We start from the raw sequence: 17,249 nt of genomic DNA on the forward strand, positions 1-17,249 counted from the left end.
GTGTGCAAGAGATTGAAGGTGCTTAGGATAATATTTCTCTTAAATAAAAAGAGATGGCTAGATTACCCAAGCTCAATTAACGATTGGAGGTGGTCGGATGAATCATTATCTTGAATGGAGGGTGAGAACTAGGCAACCACAAGCTAAGATATAGGACTATATTTAGTATTGAAATTATGCTAAATGAAATGGGATGGACTACTTGACCTAAAGTTGATATGCATTTGAGTGATCAAAATAATCCTTATTCTAAATGGAGGGGTTGAACAAGATAACTTGGAGATCGAGAAAGCTAGCCAAATGAAAATAACACTTATATTCAATTAATGATTGGAGATCGAGATAGCCATTTTCCTAAATTGGACGGGATATATTGAACAACTTGATGCTTTTAAAAAAAGATCATTCTTTATGATTTTTGAATTTAGATTTTCCCAAATGAAAATAATTATGATTTTTTTTTTCTAAATTTCAAGGGGCTATATAATATAATACATGAATATTTTATATTCTTATCAACAACAATGCACTAAATTATACCCTTCTATGATTAGAAATTAACTTAATCAAACCCTAATAGGTTGATCAGGATGCTCCATGTCATGATATGTTGCTTAAAAAAAAGTAATGAAAACTTTTCAATTTACTTTGATATATATATATATATATATATAATACATTAGATATAATTCAACATTAAACCACTCTCTTTTATTAAATTATATTTAATAAATTTCAAACTCATTTAATTAAAAAAAATTTTCAGGACATGCTGAGCCAAATTTTTTCCTATTTGTGGTATGATATTCAAGCTAGAAATCCCGATAGCATAACAAATGTTATTGATTTTTAACAATATCTGATATAAAAAACATCCTCCACCGAAGCCGAATACCGGGCACTCTCGGCAGCTACCTCAGATGTCATTTGGATTCGGCGACTACTTGAAGAGCTTGGAACTGCACAACCGGAGCCAACAATCATCTACTGCGACAACATATCAGCCATTGCTTTGGCCAAAAATCCAGTATTCCACGCACGAACAAAACATATTGAGATCGACTATCAGTTCATTCGACAACACATACACAACGGCGGCATTCAACTCAACCACATCTCCTCAACCGATCAAATAGCAGACATTTTTACTAAATCTTTTACTCCAGCTCGGTTCCACGATCTTCGCCGCAAATTAACAATTCAAAATCAGAACTGTTAATTTGAGGGGAGCTATGAACCGTTCAAATACAATGTTGCCTGTATTTACCATCTAACCTATGCATTCTCTATTTAATACCGCCTGTACCATGTTCTCTGTATCAATAATACAATTTCTTATTTTTCCACTCTATGTTTGGACTGCCTTTCTCTCGTCTTCCCTGAGACTTCCGCCTCAGGTTTCAATCACCTCTTCCTGCAATGGACAAAACAAAGGATAAGAAACCATCCACTCCCAAACCCTAACCCCTTCCCCCTAATGGGCGACCGATGTTCTCGTTCGTCAGCAAGAAGTTCGACCGCCGGCGAGACTCGAAGGTGGCTTCGGTTCGCAGACCGAAGCTGGAGCGGAGGAACGCCAGTAAGAAGATCGACTACGATGCTTCGTGGGCGTCGACCTCGTCGGACGAGACGCCATCGCTGGTAACCCCCTCTCTCGACCTTTCACCGGTGGCGTACTCAGACCAAACAAGTTTCCGGATAGGAGGTAGCGTCGAAGGGGAGATCGACATTCTCTGTCGCAGCCTGGGTCTCTCCGGCCCTGAGGACTTCGCGATCCCAGCCGCCGCGTGGGAGGCTTCCGTCATGGTGCAATCCTCCTGCGATCTTATCCATCGCTCCCGATTGTTCAGCTCTGAAAGCTCGCTTAAACCGCAGCAGAATTCGCCTCCCACCTCGTTTAGTCTAGCCGAGGGAGAGAAGCCTAGGGCGGGAATTAAGGTGGAAGATGACGAGCCGTCGAAGTTATCTCCTTCGTTTGGTTGCGGAAGCGGCGTTGGAGTTGGAGGAATTAAGGGCACTAGACCGCCGGCCCTTGCTACTCCTCTGGCACCGATTTCCGTGCTTGTCCCTCCGCCGGGTAGGTCGGTCCTTGCGCCGCCGCCTTTTATGAAACAATCTGTTCCTGAAAGAACGACCTCCACGTGCGACATATTGAGATCGTTTGCTCCGACTGACGAGAGTGATGATGGAAATAAGAGGAGCTCTTTTGACTTGGATGAGAAGGCCGATGAAGACGGAAAGGAAAGGGTAGGCGGTGGAGAAGCTAGGGAAATCGTGGAAGATTTGTGTGTGATTTTAGGGGAGACGTCGGAGGATTGCACGGGATCGTTCTCGACTTCTAATGACGATGATTCGTCCAGCACCACTACGGAATCGATGTTTATAATTTCTCCGATTGAACGGCTTAAGAAAATTATTGGATCTTGGATGCGGGGGCAGCTTCTTGGGAGCGGTTCATTTGGGACAGTGTACGAAGGAATCAGCGAGTAAGGATACACCTAGTTACTTCTCTTACCATCTATTTTTTCCCCTTAAAATTTAATCTTGCTTTATTTAAGTTGAGCGTTTAGCGAAAAAACTTAAACGCTCAACTTTTTTATATCATATCAAATAACACTCAACAAAAATGAATATAAATTGGGCATTTGTAAAACTAACCCCTAATAATTGGGACAAGGTTAACAAAGCAATGTTTTGTAAATGTATAAATTTTCTTTGGTTTTGGTCAATTTGCTGAAGTAAAATTAGGGAAAATTTTGTATGATAAGGTTGTAGCGTCTAATGATAATAAAATGGAATTGCCAACTTTCTCTTATTTTCCCAATTTCCATGGAGGGCTTAGATGTCTAAATTGTTTAACCACTCAGATGGTTATCAACATATTTGTTATCACTTAAGTTATTCATGCCATTTTAAACATGCATATTTTTTTGATAAGCCTAATGAATGACATTTAACTTGCCATTTTGTGATCAAATATTTTCCCATGGGCACATGATTAGTGAAACAAGTAGCATTGCCTTGGTGGCGTCAATTTTCTTTTGATTTTGAGTCACTATACATATCTAAAGGTAATATGTTCATTCCTATTTTGTACAAAAAGAATTTTTTTCATTGTCATCATTCCCTGATCCAAGATATGTATGTTGGAGCATTTTAGGTTTTTCAAAGAACATAGAAATTGAAATGACCCTTCTTTATTAGATGGTTTGGTCACATAAAACGGTGGCCTTTTGATGACCCGGTTAGGAGAGTAGATGCATTAGATATGACTTATGTTGAAAAAGGTAGAGGTAGACCTAAGAAGACTTGGTTAGAAAATATTAGAAATGACATTTCTTTATTAGATTTAAATGAGAATTTGACTCTTAGTAGGGCACAATGGAGAAAAATGATTTATGTAGGGGTCACCCCACATAGTGGGATAAAGGCTTGGTGTTGTATAGAAATGGACAGAGAAGCTTAGGAAGCTCATTTTAATCGCATTGGAAGTCTTTTTTGTTTTGAAACTTATTGCTGGTCGAATGGAAGTTTGGGTGCTGAGTCGTCCTTATCTATAACTGTTTAGTCTTAAATTTTTCTTCAGGGCATCATGTCAATAGATATAATGCCTTCACATCTGATGTTTGATACATTTTATGATTTTGACTTAGTTGAGGTTGGTTGCCTGTCTAATTGCTCCTCTCAGCTCTTCTCAGGAACTTAAATACTGAATAATCCTATTTTGTTTTGAATTTTTTGGGAATACATTCCTGTTTTTTCTTCAAATATCTCTTATTAAGCCTACTTTTGCAGTGATGGTAGATTTTTTGCTGTTAAAGAGGTATCTTTGCTTGAAAAGGGAAGCTGTGCTCAACAATGTATTCTCCAACTCGAACAGGTGAGATAAACCCGTGCTACTAATTTATTTTTCCACGCTTGCCTTCTCACATTCTCTTCCAATTTGGATGGCTATAGATTTTATCCGCCTCTTGCATCAATAGAAAGCTTGCTTTTTTTTCCACTGTATGTGCACTTTATGATAACCATCCTCTGTTATTTTCAATTTGTTCTACAGGAGATTGCACTTTTAAGTCAATTTGAGCATGAAAATATTGTTCAATATTATGGAACGGAAAAGGTACTCTCATATCACTATTTCATCGAGTATCCTTAATACTTTTCAGAAATCTCCTTGGGTCTCTCTGTTGATTGCATTCTTGTAGACATTTTGAAGTTCAGCGGTACATATCATAACCAGTGATGAAGTTTAGTGTCTTTTACTTATTATTTATTTGTTTTTAGAAGCCATCGGAATAGAAAGGTTACGTGCGTATTATCTTCATCCATAATTTCAGTACATGGTCATTATAAAATTCTGCTAATAATTCTCAGCACTACTTGGATTTTTTTTCTTTAGTTGGCAGTCATGTATGTTTGTGGGCCTACAATTTGCTAACGTGATTCACAGGAAGCTTCCATAATGCTGATTTAAAAATCATTTTGAAGAACTTTACCTTTAGACAACAAAAAGAAAGGCCCTTTTGGCTGCACAAATAATAATTTTGGCAGCTGTAATATGATTTGCTGACTATTTGCAATTTTTCTATTAATGCATGCTTGTTTCTGTTTGTTTTATTATGAGACCATTCTATAATATATGATTTTGTTTGGAATATTGTGTTATGCAGGAAGAATCAAAACTATTTATCTTCCTCGAACTTGTGACACAAGGTTCTCTGGCTTCTCTTTATCAAAAGTATAGGTTGCGTGATACACAAGTCTCAGCGTATACTAGGCAGATCCTAAATGGCTTACATTACCTTCATGAGCGGAATGTGGTGCACAGGTCAGTTCATGCCTTGATATTTATTTATCGTTTAAGATTCTTCTATGATATTTTTTGGAATTTCGTGATACTTTTTTGAGGTATTGGAACTCAACAATCTCAGTAGATCTATCCTTTAAACTTCATGCAATTTTAAGAATATTTTTTGGAATATATAGGATTCAAGATGCAATGTGATATTCACAGTAAAATAAGAAGAGCTTATTTCGAATTTTACTGGTTCAAGCTTGTTGAAACCCATGAGTATTTTTCTACTTCCAGAGATAGATTAGAATAACAAATTAACAATCTTTTGAAATGCCCTCAGTTAAATGACATTTTTTATAAGTACCCCAAGTTTGATGCCAATATAACAACTCCATAGTAGATTTAAGTTCATAATCTCTAACTAAACCTCAAAAGGAAGTCGAGTGAGGTGCCTTATAAAATGGCAGGATATACCTGTGCTTTTCTGAGCCAATTGGTATAATACTATGATGCACAAATACGGACACGGCGACACGGATATGACACGACACGGATATGATACGACACGGATATGGGACGTCAATTATTAAAAATATAGGACACGGACACGGACACGGGTTGAACACAGTATTATAGTTTTTATATTTTAAAAATAATATATAAAAATTAAATAAGTATAATTGTAAAAATAATTTAGAAATAATAAGTCATTTGACTAGAATTTGTGCTTAAAATGATTAATATTAGGATGTCGAGAGTCAGGCGTCGATGTCGTTTATCATTCATCGAGAGAGTAGATGAAAATACCTTCATTGTCAAAGAGAAATGAAAATAAGAATATTCGATGAATAGAAAATAAGAAATTTATTTTTTATATTTTAAATAAGTAAAAATTTTAAATACAAGAAAATATATATAAAAAAAAAATCATAAAATATTTAAGATTCGTGTGTTGGACACGCGCGCCCAACTTGTATTTAATATTTTTTTAATCGGACACGTTTTGACGTGTCCGACACGTGTCGAAAGAGTGTCGGATGCGTGTCGTGTCGGACACTGTGCGCCTCTTTTAGGAGAAGTGTTGGTGCATCATAGGTATAATATTTTGGCTCGTTATCAACTCCATACTAGATTTAATTTCATAATCTCTCAACCACACCTAACAAGGTAGTCGAGTCAGGTGCCTTTATTAATTGGAAAGGATATGGCTGGCGTTTTCTGAGCCAACTAACATAACTTTTTGGCTTGTAATTTCTAGCGAAGTCCTGTTGCAACATAAGCTCATGTCCGCCTGCTTCATCGTAGGCTTTTTATATCAGATTATGCCTTTAATCTATAAGGAAAATATATTCATGACATTATTAATTTAATGCAACATATTTTACATAGAATATATTTATTTAAGGAACAAAAACATTTATCCTTGGAGTTCTGTTTTTATGAGGGAGGACTAGATGGATTTTCAAATGCTTGGCCAAGCCAGGCGGTTCATCAATTGGCCCAGACCATAATTCTGGCGAGCTCAGTATTGTTCCTCTCAGGCCTGGATGCTAGAGCCTGAGACTTTATAAGATAGTGGTGATTCATCTAGTGAATATGCTGAAACTTTATACAGTTCCATTCTGTTAATACTTCTCTTCCGGCAGCTTGTTAGTAACTAGAGAAACTTATCTGTTCCATTAAAAAGCAACATAGAACATGCAAGTTTATCAGCTCCTTACTCTAAAACTATATGGCTGTTAGATATTCAATTTAATACTGTTACTTTGTTTTTGGTTTGTGTTATTTATCACTGATATGCCAACCACAAATAGTTAGGTTAATGCTAATGATGGTGATGATATTTTTATTTGATACAAGGAAGCTATCATATCTTCTCATTTATTGCTAATGTAGTTTCCTTTTTTTTTTAACAGAGATATCAAATGTGCCAATATATTGGTTCATGCAAATGGCTCTGTGAAACTCGCAGATTTTGGATTAGCTAAGGAGGTATAATTTCTGCTTGTCCTTATTTAAAAAGCTTGATTATCACTAATTAAATTTATTCTTACAATTGCTGTTTATTATGCCAGATATCCAGCTTCAATTATCTGAAATCTAGTAAAGGAAGTGTATACTGGATGGCTCCAGAGGTTAGTCTTATCTCCATATTAATTATAAAATCATAGAGCGGATAATTCATGATCTCCTGCTATAACAATATTGCCTTTATTTTATTAGGGATAAGTCAATTTTCTTAAAATATGGTATTGTGTGTTACAGAATTTCTTCTAACCATGTTTTAGGAGGAATGACACCTTCTGAAAAGGTTTTTCTTTTGTTGTTTGAGGGCAGTCTGTTTATGTGATTTGATGTAGCATATAAGATGTGAGCGGCAAGGCATTTTTGCATAATTTGATGATCTGGTTAAATAAGGGGTGTATCCAGTGCATGAAACTCTTACCACAGCAAGATGTGGAGAAGGATTGATGTATAAAACCTTAACCCCACACAATATAAAGAGATTGTTTCTGTGATTGGAACCCATTACCTGAAGATGACTTTTATCACTTATCTAATTTCAAATAACAATTACGGAAATGGAATTAATAGATATTTTTTATTATTTTTTTCGGGATTGTTATCATTCATATAAAACCATGGCAGGCTAAAATAGGCTTTATTCTGGAACTTATTTTTATTCCTTGGTACACGAAGATTATTTGTTGTTCATCTTAAAGCCAGGTTTGAGCCAAGCATGCATTGAGTAGCTTCTTGGGGTTATTTCCCACTGGATCATCTAGATTGAATTAGTGATGCAACCAAAAGTTCTCAAAATAAGTAGGAGAACCCTTGGTCACAAAAAAGAAATAAAATAAAAACTAAACTAAGTGTCCACAACAAATTGGAGACCACGACATATACTAAATAGTTCTTTTATCTCATAAAAACATAACGTACAACTTTAAATAGAAAGACACAACATAAATTTTGTAAAACAAAACATTACTTTGATAACTTGAAATGACACTACAAACTTCTGAAATAAAATCCTAAACTTGCATTTCCATCGCTTGAGAGGAAAGAGGTTAGAAGCCGAGACGAAGGAGAGGATAAGCTCGCAAGCTTTCATAGGAGAAGGAGAAGGGATGGAACAAGCTCACATGCTTTTCCAAGAAAACCCGCAGGTTTTGGCTTCCAAAAAATTACTTAAAAATCTCTCTCTTATATCATCAAAACATCTAATATATATAGGGAAAATGAGGCAGCTAAACAGCCAAAACATACTCAATTACACTAATCAAAATAGGATAAATAGAAGGCCAAGGGGCTGTCAAGGAACAGCACCCAAAGAGCCACAAAGGGGGCCAGCTTTCAGTCCACAAACAGAATCCGAACAACCACACAGAAAATCGGAAAAGGCATCCAAAAAGGGGAAGGAACGGAATAGGCAGCCAAAGGGAACGGAACAGACATCCAAAGAGGAAGGAACGGGCAGCCACAAGGAGAACTGGAATAGACAACCACAATGGGGGAAGGAACAACCATGGTAAGAAGAACCAGGAGGGGGAAACTGAAGGGCTACAGGGAAGGGGAAAGAGCAAGAGACTCTCCTCATAATGAGCTAAAAAGGAGAACTACCCAACATAATGAGCTGAAAACACAACAACTCAAGCATTAATGAGCTGATTTTAGTTGAGGACATAGAAGCTCACCAAAATTACAACCCAAAATATTTTTGAACCACGACATATACTAAATACTTCTTTTATCTCATGAAAACATAACGTACAACTTTAAATAGAAAGACACAACATAACTTTTGTAAAACTGCCTACATCAATTAGTTTCATGGAATTTGTTTTATTTCAAAGCCAGCCTAAGCGTGAAATGAGGTTTCAAGTTCAAGTTGTTTAACAAATATCATTCATTGCTAAAATTCTTTCCAGGTTGTCCATCCTAAGAAGACATATGGGCGCGCAGCTGATATATGGAGCTTGGGTTGCACTGTTCTAGAGATGTTAACACGAGAAATACCTTATCCAAACGTGGAGTGGGTGAGTAGATGTTCTATTCACTTTTTAAATGTATGTTTATTTTTAGAGTGAAGTTTCATTCAGTTTGTGATGCTAATCTCTCTCTTTCCCTCTTCTTTGGAAAAACTCCCTGCATAACATACTTTTGAGCTTGTAAAGTTTATTATAGAGTTATTAATTTCTATGTTAAATTTAAGCAACCCTTTGTAGTTGTCGCTATAATTGTTTAGTTGTCAAATTTGACGGAACACTTATAATTCTCTAGGGATTCAAAGAGTTCATGCTTTGCAATTAAACAAATATAAGCTACGTCTCTCCTAACTTTTTTCTTTAGATGGGTAGGATTGAATTTTTACATTATTTATAGGAGGCTATGGGCCATATTCAAGTTGGATGATTGAAGTAGAGGAATGCATCGGCCTATTGTGTGAGAAAAGTTATCCCTCTTAAGTGAAAATTCTATATGATGGTGGTAAGACCTGCAATGCTTTATGGTGTAAAATTAAGTGTTGCAGAGATGAAGATGCTTAGGTGGATGAGTGGCTTTACTCTTAGAAACAAAATGTGAGACGAGTATATACGTGAAAAGGTTGAGTAGCTCTAGTGGTAGATAAGATTAAAGAGAGTCGCCTTAGATGGTTTGGTCACTTAAAACGCCGACCTTCCGATTAAGAGAGTAGATGTATTAGATTTGACCTATGTTTTGAAAGGTAGAGGTAGATCTAAAAATATTTGATTAGAAAACATTAGAAATAACATTTTTTTTACTACATTTAAATGAAAAATTGACTCTTAATAGGATACAATAGAAAAAAAAGTATTCATATCGCCGACCTTAGTAGGCTAGATTCAGGCCGGCCTTAGTGATTACAATCCAGTAATGCTCTTCTACCATTTCAACGGTGTCGGTGGTAGTTTTTTAGGTTCAAGAAATAAAGCAGTCTCAACGGTTACTCATTATACTACTAGAAATCAACTCCAGAGTCATCACTCGATAGATTGCTTCGAGAAAAGTGACTGCTTTCATCCATCACATCTGCTGATCCGCATAAATGAATCCGTCTCATTAGTTCCTTATTTGTTTCTAGTAAGTGATTGCCAACTGTGCTTCGCAGGGAATTCAAGCTTTATCCAATTAGCTTGTTAATGTGAACGTGCAATTATCGTATCCAAGCCATGCAACCCACTTTGAATGCCAATATTTGACTTCAAATTAGATTTGTGTTGAATTTAATATATAGTTACAAGTTTTGTTTGAGGCAATTTTTTAGACTGTTTTGTTTTTTTAGAATACAATCATTTTTTCATTTGATTATTATTTTCTTCTTATTTTCTTACTGCTTTCTAAATATTTTGTGATGAGAAGTTACTTTTTGCAATCAGATCTTCTAATGTGCGGGAGCTGTATTAAAATTATTGTTAAGACTTTTAAAAAAAGAAGGTTATAAATACTCATAGCAGCTTTCAAAAAAATTATTCCTATCACAACAGCTTCATAATCATCTTTATATGTTTGATGACTTGTAGCACATAACATGAAACTATATATTAGATGGCAAAACACAGAATTTTGGAAAACGTAAAGAGTGAGAACACTAGCAAATGATAGAATAATAGTAAACTTGAAATCAAATACGATTTATTTGTTTATAATCAGGATAAAAATGGGACTAGGCTCAACCCAATTTATGTTCAACACTTTTTCTATCCATGCTCATAATGTGTTGAATAAATGTCAAAAGTTGAGTCTGTAAAGTAAAAAAAAAAAGTATAAATGGCATGGTTAGCATGATTGCAGTGTTTAAGACCTCATTTAGGACAACTTTTTTATTGCTTCTTAAAACAGCTTTTTAGTATAAAAATTATTTTTATACTAAAAAACTGTTTTAAGAAGCAACAAAAAAGTCTGCAGCGTACTGAAAATCAAGAATTTGCATGCTTTGTTATGTGTTGTTCGTTTTTATTTTTGATAAATTTGTAACCCTACATATCATTTCTGGTGAAGTTTTGAGTACAAAAAGCTGCTTGTTTATAGTGTACTTGTTAAACATCTCCTTTTCTGCAGCAACATGCCTTCTTCAAAATTGGTCGCGGTGATCAACCTCCTATCCCCACTCACCTATCCAAAGAAGCACAAGATTTTATCAGGCAATGTGTTCAGGTGGATCCAAATTCTAGGCCCACTGCTGCTCAGCTATTAGATCATCCTTTTGTCAGGAGGCCTGTGAAAATCTAGACCAATAGGTGCTTTTTGCTTGCTTTTACAACTTTTTTGTACTGTCCTTACTCTATAGTTTCCGTTTCCAAATATTTGATTTTTTTTTTAATGCTCCGACAGATCTCTTCATTCATATTTATATTCATCCACAAAGCTGATGCTCAGAATAGGCATTCTGGAATCTCTCTGTTCTTTGAGAGTTCGCATCAGCGCCGCTGGAATTATTCTTTGCTTAACCTTTTTGCTGCCTAAGCTTCAGTGTTTTACTGATAATGCTATTGTATTCAAGCTGAAAATAGCTAATTGGACTCTTTATTTTTTAATGTAAATTAAAAATAAGTGAATTTGTTTTTTTTTTTATTTGCTAAATTGTCATTTTAATATTGATATGAAAGAATAAAATTAAGTAATACATAGCATTTCGTATTTTTTATGTTATTTTGTTAATTACACAAATGACTTCAGCTTTCAAATTGAATTTTAATTGCTTGTTTAGGAGGATGATAATGACTTTTAAAGGGCATTGCAATAATATTTCAATGACTTTTGTAAGAACGTTGAGCGAAAGCTGATAGTTAATGAACTTAAACTTCAGCTTTTATGATAGGAGCTAAGGCCCTCAATCATGGAGCTACAAAGACTTGCAGGTATTATTATTTTTTAAGTTTCTATCTTAATGAGGGCTAACTGCTAAGTATACCGTTCACACCCTTAATAACTTTTGTTTTTAATTAAATGAAGTAGATAATATGTAGTATTTTAATGGAGGGAGTTTAAAGGAGGGAGAGGCTAAGTGACTAGTTGACAGGTTTTTTGTTCTAAGACTCATATGAACAATGGCAAAAATCTGAGAGAGAGGGCAGCTGGAGGTTCCTGACCCTCTAAATTTTCAAAGATAAAAAAACATGTATTATGGAGCTTACCTTTTAAATTCTTGTATTTAAGAAACCCTTAATTTAGAGTTAATTATTTCACTTTTCTTATTTCAGATTGTAATTTATAACCACAGATACAGTATTATAATACAGCATTAAAATAAACTTATAATAAACTAACAATTAAATTTAACTAATATTTTAAGTTTAAGTAAGTTTAATTATTTGCGGACAATTTCAATTTATTTCAATCGTTTGAGGTTTTTACCCAAACTCCTTAAAACTCTCAACTGGGTCTGGACAAAAGCATGACAAAAAGATGAGGAAAAGAAAAGGGAATAAAATGAGAGATAGAGTGAGATGACATAGGGGGTGTTAATATTGGACCCGACCTGAAAACCCGATCCGAACCCGACCCGAAAATTTCGGGTTTGGGTTGACCCGAATCCGAAGTGGGTCGGGTTCAGGTCCGAAAAACTGACCCATTTACAAAACCGGATCGAGTTTAGGTTTACCCGAAAACCCGACATGACCCGGAAAAACCCGCATGCCCACCTGCCCCGGCTGCCCGAGTGCATTGAGCCGCGCAACTTGCCCACCTGCCCCCGCACTTCGCTGCCTCGCTGACACGTGCAACCGCATGGTCTGTGACTCCGCATCTGCCCGAACTCACGTGACCCGCTGCTAGACCTGTCAATATTGGACCCGACCCGAAAATTTTGGGTTTGGGTTGACCCGAACCCGAAGCAGGTCGGGTTCGTGTCCAGAAAAATGACTCGTTTGCAAAATCGGGTCTGGATCGGATTGACCTGAAAGCCCGGGAATGACCAAAAATGACCCAGAATAACACATAAACCCAGCTGCCCTGACTGCCCCGCGACCGCCTGCTCGGCTACCCCGGCCACGTTGCGTAGCATCCCGTCCCGAGGTCAGTGTCGCGTCACGTCTAGCGTTAGTTCCGTGTCCCACGTATATTATTGGCGTCAGCCCCGCATCGCGCACTCGCGTGCCCGTCGTCCTGCACTCACAACTGCGCAACGAGATCCGCGTCCCGCACTGCGTCACCGCCCCGCGTCAGTTTCTCATATGGCCGTGTCCGCGGGTCGAGTTGGGGCGGGTCGGGTTCAGGTCTAGAAAATTGACCAGTTTGCAAAAACAGGTCGGGTCAACTCGAACCCGAATAGTGCCGGGTCAATTTTGGGTTCGACCCAACCCTGACTCGTAACCTGCCTGCCCGCCTGCCCAAACATGCGTGACTCACGACCGCGTGGCCCCATCTATCTCGTGTAGCCTGCCCCTCCTGCCTGCTGCTGAACGCTGGCTTCCCGCTACCGCTGCTGAATGGATGTGGCGAAATTTTTGAATGGAGGCAAGGATTTGGCTGAAACAAGTCGTTTCGAGTTGACCCGAACCTGAAGAGAGTCGGGTTCGGGTCCAGAAAATCGACCCGTTTGCAAAAATGGGTCGGGTTAGGGTTGACCCGATTAATGTCGTGTCAGTTCCAGGTTCGACCCGAACCCGATCCATGACCCGAAATTGACACCCCTAAGATGACATAGAATAGCTGTGTCAATCATATTTTTCTTTTTCTTTTTCTTTTACTTATATTTTATATAGAATAGTATTTAGAGGAATATTTAGATCAATTAAAATAAACTCATACACATAACATACACAAGACTCGAACTCAAAACTTTTTAGTTGGTAACTAAAACTCCCAACCAATAGATCAAAACAAGCTGCATATGTGATATTGCAATGCGTATTATATGTAAACAGATCTTGCATAAGTTTTTTTAAATAAATATTAGATAAAAAATGGCATGCATCGATGATCTCGCTCGTCAGAAAAATTCAGCCAACCTCCCTACGAAAATTTGTGCTTAAACTCAACATTCCAATAAATAAGTAAATGAATAATCCATTCAGCTTTTGTCTTCTCAATTGCCTGGAGACAAAGCGAACGTGCCTTTTTTTTTTTAGGTCGCCTTGTAAATCTAAACCGCCATTCTTCTCAAACCACAAAAATCTGCATGTTCAAATATTATATTTTGTCCGTCGTGACAATATTATATGTACCAAACAAATATTGATCTTATATCATTTTTTCATAACAAAAACAACAACTTCATCATCATCAATCCTATATCCAACTATGTGGGATCAATTACATGAATCATTTTTCTCCATTGTGTTATATAAAGAGTTAACTTCTCATTTAAATCTAATAAATAAAAGTCATTCGTAATCATCTAATGTCAACCTCTACCTTTCTTAACATAAGTCAAATGACTCAAATCTAATACATCTACTTTACTAACCAGGTCATCGGAAGGTCGCAATTTTATGTGACTAAACCATCTAAGACGACTGTTACTAATCTTAACTTCCATTGAAGCTACTACTCCAAACTTAATAAGATTTGTCTAGATTGGCCGAAATGAAATAAGAGTTTGTCTTCATTGGCCTAAATGTCCCAAAAAAATAAGATTTGTCTAGATCTAGTTAGTGTGCAATTCAAATCCTTCAGTAATAAGTCAGTAACATACACCAAAAGAAATGCATGGTTCAACTCCTATTCTGTGGACTCAAAATCCTTATCTAGTAACATCATTAACAACAAGTATTTGAGTAACCCTTTACAAACATTCTTATGATTCTCAATTGACTAAAGGACCTGGAAAAGGTTTTCATTTTTTCGATAAGATCTCTTGTAACATTCCAAATATTAGAGAGTCAAATTTGGAAAGATGTTTTGATCCACGGTTTTCTCTTGCCAAGCTTTGTTCTCATCTCTTCAACTTGGTATGAAATCCTAATTATTTAGTTAAATCCCAATATTTATGTTCTTCAAGTTTGTATCTTCACTGGACATGAGTGATACACTCCTTTTCATCTTCAGTTTCCTCATAAACTAATTTACAATACTAAATCCAAATGAAGTGTTCTATTCGACAACGGATACAAACTCCTGTTTCTAATGAAATAATACCAAGCATTTTGAAGTGCTTGTGCGAGAAGTAGTTTTAGAAAGAATACTTTCTTTCAGGTCCAACTTCCGAAACCAAGCCAAGTTAAGTGATGATCCATATTGTATGTCAAAAGCAGCAGAGTAAACAGCTGCCATAAAAATAACCAAAACCAACACCAAAAATTTGAAACTGATAAAATAATAAACTAAAAACATAAAAGATCCGATAAAATGGACTTCATTACTGTGCATTTTTTTTATTCTGAACCTATAATCCAACTTGCTTTTCTGCCATTCTATGCACCAAAAGAAAAGGAAAAAAAAGGCAGAGAATGAACACTGCATGTTATTTTCCATTTTTCACATTCTTTTCTTAAACAAGAGGGGGAAAAACAGCTATGGTAGGTTAAGGAAAACAACCATTTACCTTCGGAAAAGAACTTCCAGCTATATGTTCAACTATGAAGCAGGCCTCCGCATTTTATACTGCAAATCAAAAGGTCAACAATCTCAGTTCCAAACAAAAATGAAAAACCAAACGCAAAGAGAATATATATTATTATCGCAGACAAAATGATTACCACTGATAGAAAAGATTCAATCTCCTCATGTGTCAGAGCTTCTACACCAGCATTCTCCTCCCATCCCAGTGATCGTAGAAAGGCTTCTTCTTCCTCACCGGGAGCTAATTTCTCAGGCTCCTCAAAGACATCACAATCTACAGCAGAACAATTCCCATTCTCTACTGAACAATAAAAGACATTTTTGTTTTTAGCAGGAGTAGAATCAACGGCAAACTGCACGCCCACCTTCTCTAATAAGATGAATGATGACGTATCACTATTCAAGACATTATTAGCATTTGAGTGTTGTTGGCCAGAAGATGATTTCTTTCTTAGGGAATTGAAGAAATCATTTCGATTTTGAACCTGAGAAGAGAGTTTTCTCGGACTCAAAGCACCACCCTTGCCATCAACTTTAAGTTTGGGGTTCATTGAACCTTTTGGAGGTTGAATTGTGGCAGGAGTGGTTGGACCTCTGCTGACATTTCCTGGTTTTGGGATATCCTTCCCAGGAGACAAACTATGCGTTTCCCTATTTAGCACTTGGAAATTCCCAGGCTGGGATATCTTGTAAACATCAGATCTAACGGCAGGAGGGACGGAATGAATTAATAGCTGGGATGAAGACTGCTGCCCAGCCTTGGAAGCATTGATTTCCGCAGACCTTGCTGTCTTTGTCTTAGATTTTTCAGCTGAGTGAAGACCCTAAAAAAAATCATGAAATATAAAAACTCTGGAACCTTCTGATGTACAAATATTCATATTGCTGCAATGTTTGAATATAATTTCCAAGAAGAACAAAAAATATGCACAGAAAAAGTTCAGTTAAGAGGGAGAAATAAAGCAGGGATCAGATGTAGTGATGTATATCTGCCACACCAAGAATGATTTTAATTTTTTTCTGCTTTCAATCTCTTGGAAGAATATTTCCTCCAACAGACCTGAGGTATTATTTAGATTGTCAAGACCAAATCTGTTTCAGTGGGGGAAGGAGGGAGGGACCAAGGAAGGGCCGGCAGTGGGGATTGGAGGAGGAAGAGGAAGAGATAAGAAGTAAAACCACGAACCCAACTTATCAGAAGTATTAACAGCCAGAGTTAGGCTGAAGTCAGTCTATGAGATGAAATTGCTGACCATTGTGTTAGCCATTCAGAAGTTGTTGCCTTACTTATTGGGCCGACATTTTATTATTAGTATAAATCAGAGGAGTTTGAAGTATTTGTTAAAACCAAGGATGGTGACTCAGGAGCACCAGAGGTGGCTATCCAAACTGTTGGGCTATAACTTTGAAATCCAGTACAAGCTAGGATTAGAGAATAAAGTGGTCGTTGACGCTTTATCCAAATGCATGTGGGAGCTCCAAGGGATGGCCATTTCGATATCATTGATGGAAGATTGGGGAGCGATCAAAGATGAGACTATGCAAATTGAGGAGCTGAGGAAGATCATCATGGATCTACTAAGAGATGAGATTGGGGACCTCGGTTCATATTCTGATTCTGCTACAGGAGTTCCATGGGAGCGTTGTTGGGGGTCATTCTGGTGTGCAAAAGAAAAACAACAGGTTGGTAGCGGAAGTGTATTGGAAAGGGATGCATATGAATGTGGAGAATATGGTCGCTAGGTGTGAGATATGCCAAAAACAAGTACATGGCTATGGCTCATGAGGGATCACTTCAACCCATGGCTCTTCCAGATAGTGTGGGAGGAAGTCACCATGAATTTCACAGATGGACTGCCTCGATTTGAGGGGTTCACAGTGATTCTGGTGGTGGTTGACAGGTTGAACAAGTATGCTAATTTGATTC

The 17,249-nt window shown here is 37.0% G+C and overlaps 2 protein-coding genes across 6 annotated transcripts in view; one reads left to right on the plus strand and one right to left on the minus strand.

Annotated features, from left to right (window-relative positions):
* Positions 1–1,454: 1,454 nt before the first annotated feature.
* Positions 1,455–11,442, plus strand: LOC110116089 (mitogen-activated protein kinase kinase kinase 1-like). Its single transcript, XM_020849546.2, has 9 exons — positions 1,455–2,486; positions 3,796–3,880; positions 4,058–4,120; positions 4,671–4,828; positions 6,712–6,787; positions 6,871–6,930; positions 8,728–8,835; positions 10,880–11,058; positions 11,153–11,442. The coding sequence occupies exons 1-8, from the start codon at positions 1,489–1,491 to the stop codon at positions 11,048–11,050; spliced, it is 1,719 nt and encodes a 572-aa protein (XP_020705205.1). The 5' UTR covers positions 1,455–1,488; the 3' UTR covers positions 11,051–11,058; positions 11,153–11,442.
* LOC110116090 overlaps positions 10,240–17,249 on the minus strand; it is a 43,023-nt gene continuing 36,013 nt past the window's right edge. Inside the window, exons 4-6 of one of the 5 annotated variants that reach the window (XM_028694399.1) lie at positions 15,460–16,146; positions 15,306–15,364; positions 10,240–10,562 (exon numbers count right to left, since the gene is read on the minus strand). In XM_028694399.1, the coding sequence (XP_028550232.1) occupies positions 15,338–15,364; positions 15,460–16,146 (714 nt within the window). In that variant the 3' untranslated portion in view covers positions 10,240–10,562; positions 15,306–15,337. Of the gene's footprint in view, positions 10,563–13,875; positions 13,937–14,726; positions 15,028–15,061; positions 15,365–15,459; positions 16,147–17,249 lie in introns of those variants that run through there. The other 4 variants (XM_020849549.2, XM_028694396.1, XM_020849548.2 and 1 more) reach the window with 4 other exon arrangements.

Source organism: Dendrobium catenatum, unplaced genomic scaffold (assembly GCF_001605985.2).
Source record: "Dendrobium catenatum unplaced genomic scaffold, ASM160598v2 fragScaff_scaffold_53, whole genome shotgun sequence".
NCBI lineage: Eukaryota > Viridiplantae > Streptophyta > Magnoliopsida > Asparagales > Orchidaceae > Dendrobium > Dendrobium catenatum.